The sequence below is a fragment of the Vicia villosa genome, linkage group LG5 (genome assembly GCF_029867415.1).
Source record: "Vicia villosa cultivar HV-30 ecotype Madison, WI linkage group LG5, Vvil1.0, whole genome shotgun sequence".
Classification (NCBI taxonomy): domain Eukaryota; kingdom Viridiplantae; phylum Streptophyta; class Magnoliopsida; order Fabales; family Fabaceae; genus Vicia; species Vicia villosa.
The window spans coordinates 136,113,404-136,116,644 of record NC_081184.1 but is presented as its reverse complement, the minus strand read 5'-3'; the positions used below and the strand labels follow the sequence as shown (position 1 = coordinate 136,116,644).

Genomic DNA, 3,241 nt, shown 5'->3' with positions numbered 1-3,241 from the left:
ATAATTAATCTCAATAAAAATTTATTCAAAATACACGGTAAAAAGATTTTACACAATTAGTTAATAAAAAATGTTAGAAATCCGATTGACGTAGTGGTTGAGATTTGAGTCTTGAGAGTGTGCTCCTGTTAAGGTCTCACTTGAGTCTTGAGAGTGTGCTCTTCTCAAGATCTCAGGTTCGAATTCGAATCTCATTGGATGCAAACAATTCATGCGGGGCCAGTCCATACAGAGTTTTACTCTAACTTTAAATGAACCATTTGCAAATGAACGGTAAAATAATTTCCTTAAATTAATTGGTCGCAAGACCGGATACCAAAATTTTAAAAAAAAAATCATAAACACTAGATATCTAGAAAAGTTTGACTCTTATTTTAATTATATATTAAAAAAAAGCAACTAGATGATGATGAATAATTAATAATAATTAATCTCATAAAATTAATAGATTAAAATAAGACCAAAATTGTATATAACCTCATCAGAAATTATTAATCTAGGGTTTTCAATAACAAAAAGTATTTGGGCGAGGTGCATCCCCCTTAGTCCTCTTCTCTTCAAATTCAATCCACCAAAAACCCTCACACGCAACTTTTCCCATTTCCTCCTTCACCTCTGCACTTTCCACCATGGGAAGGGGAAAATTCAAGGCCAAACCCACTGGTCGCCGCAACTTTTCTAGCCATGAAGACATGGGTAAGTACAAATCAATCAATACCTTTTCATTTTTCTGCTTGATTTCCGAATATATATATTTCATTTTTTATTGGATTGATACATGTTTAAACGAGGGAAGTTTGAATTGATGGATTTTGGTTGGTGGGTTTGCTTTGATTTTCGTCCATACATCGCATGATTCCATGTTTTCTTTTGTTGAAATATTTGATTTGTTTAGATTTAAATAAAGCTATTTGGCATGTGGGTATTTTTTTGATGGTTTTGATTTTCTATTTGGATGTTTATTGTTCAAAAATATGGAAGTTTTTATGGATATGTTAGATCTGAATGAACTGCAAGTTTGAAGTTTTCTGAAAATTTGTTGTTAGACACAAGTGATGCCTTTTATGAAAAATATATGGTATTTCTTAGTTATATCGATTCGATAAGCTGTTCTGAAAATTTGATTTTCTTATGATCAATGCAGTTGCTGGCACCTCCACCCGTCCTAGGACTTTTAGACAGGTTTTCTTCTGCCTCCTACTCCATGTTTTATTTCTGTTATTGACACGCATGCACCAGTGTGATCGGCTGCACAAAGGATGCTAGTAGCAGTATAATTTTTTCACTTTCATAGGCTAATATTAATATGCAGAAGATCATGTTTCCATGTCATGATGCTTTAAGTTAGTTTTTAGATTACATGATATGTCACTTTTTATTTTTTAAGATTTCACTTTTTAAATCTGGTTCCTATTGAATTTTAAGTTCAGTTTGCGTAGTAGATTTTATAGGTTGAATGAATTTGATTCAATATGACAGGCAAATTATGAAGCCACGTCCATATTTGGCATGTGTCGTTCATTTTCATAGTACAATGTCCGCTACCTAGTTTTCTTCTCCTCTCTCATGTTTTTGGTACTCAAATCCACCATACTCTGCTTTATTCACCCAACATGTAATCATGTAAACCATCCACCTCGCTGTCTTCATCAAACATCCTAGTCTAGTTTTGTGAGCACCGTAGGTTAGGTACCAGAGAGAAAAAGAAGAGAAGTAGATAGAAAAAGTTTATTGGAATTGACTTGAGGGTTGAAGATACAGATAATGTTTGTTGAAATGCGGGGTAAAAATGACGCATGACGAAGTTAATTTGGACCTTTTGATATGTCATCAATTAATAGATGCTTGATAAATGCAGGGACCAAATTTACTTTTGAAATCTGCACTCAAAATTTAACACACACCAAAATCAATTAGTGCGCTATATTTCAAGAGACATACTTGAAAGGTTAACCTTTTGTGTGGGAGGATTACGTAATTTTCTGGACTGCAGGGTTCCCTATTCTTTATCCTGTGATGACAATTCATTTTTGCCTGTGCATTGTTTGTCTTAAATGGTTTTCCATTTTCTTTATATGTTTTACCAATCAGTATTATTTAACGTGGTAATTTTCTCTACAATCTTATTAGAAAGAAGCTGAGAATGAAGAGGATCCATCTAAGGAAGTTTCCGAGGACGAGTCTGAAGAAGAATCTGAAGATGAAAATACTGTCAGTACATTACAATAAGACGTCTCTACAATCTTCTTCTGTATTTTACTTTTGGATGTTTCAGTTGTCTCTATGGTCTTCCTTCCTTAATATGAAATTGATGTTGCTATATAATGTCTGCAGAAGGCAAAGGGTGTTCAAGGGGTTATTGAGATTGAAAATCCTAACTTGGTAAAGCCCAAGAACATTAAAGCTAGAGACATTGATGTGAGTTCATTGTTCCAATTTTTGTCCTTAGATATCTTTTTTAACAATTAAATCATATGAAAAGAATAATGCTATTTCCTTTCCAATGCAGATTGGGAAAACCAGTGAGCTTTCAAGGCGTGAAAGGTATGCTTAATTTCCCTGTTCTTATTGCTTGCAGGGATATAGATGAAGCTTCTATATCAACAGATTTTCCAATTTTTTTAAATTTGCCTTCTGTTTTCAGAGAGGAGATAGAGAAACAGAGGGCTCATGAGCGCTACATGAAACTTCAAGAGCAAGGAAAAACAGAACAATCCAGGAAAGATCTAGGTACTAGTTTCTCATGAACAAAACATGTGCTTACTGTACCATCTTCTTGAATTGATTCAACTATGTATATTTGAATTCCCCTATGTCTAATGATCTATATCCCTGTCTTTCAGATCGCTTAGCTCTGATACGTCAAGAAAGAGCTGAAGCTGCTAAAAAGCGAGAAGAAGAGAGATTAGGTACGTATTGAAATTTTTCCTGCTTATTCTTTGCTGACATGCCCTGAAGAATGAAATTTGAACTGATAAAATTGTAACTTTTGTTTCAGCCAAAGAACAAAAGAAGACCGAAGCTCGCAAGTAAATTTCATGGGGGATGTTTCTTGACGAAGTTTTACTCCAATTTGCTGGAGGAATATTCGATCTTGCTATATTTTAACATTTTATATGTCCATTCTCTTTATATTGAATATGAACATTCCATGTTGGTAGTATGTTTCTTTTCACTTATGACCTGAATTCTCTGTATGTGGCTTTAGGTTTCAAGATCTAAATTCAGCTTTTAAGTATAA

The 3,241-nt window shown here is 33.8% G+C and overlaps 1 protein-coding gene across 1 annotated transcript; it reads left to right on the top strand.

The window, feature by feature from the left end:
- The first annotated feature begins 492 nt into the window (after positions 1-492).
- LOC131607451 (uncharacterized) lies at positions 493-3,241 on the top strand. The gene is made up of 8 exons (XM_058879454.1): positions 493-696; positions 1,145-1,182; positions 2,131-2,211; positions 2,335-2,418; positions 2,510-2,544; positions 2,645-2,730; positions 2,844-2,909; positions 2,999-3,241. Exons 1-8 carry the CDS (start codon positions 630-632, stop codon positions 3,031-3,033), a joined length of 492 nt encoding a protein of 163 aa, XP_058735437.1. The 5' UTR covers positions 493-629; the 3' UTR covers positions 3,034-3,241.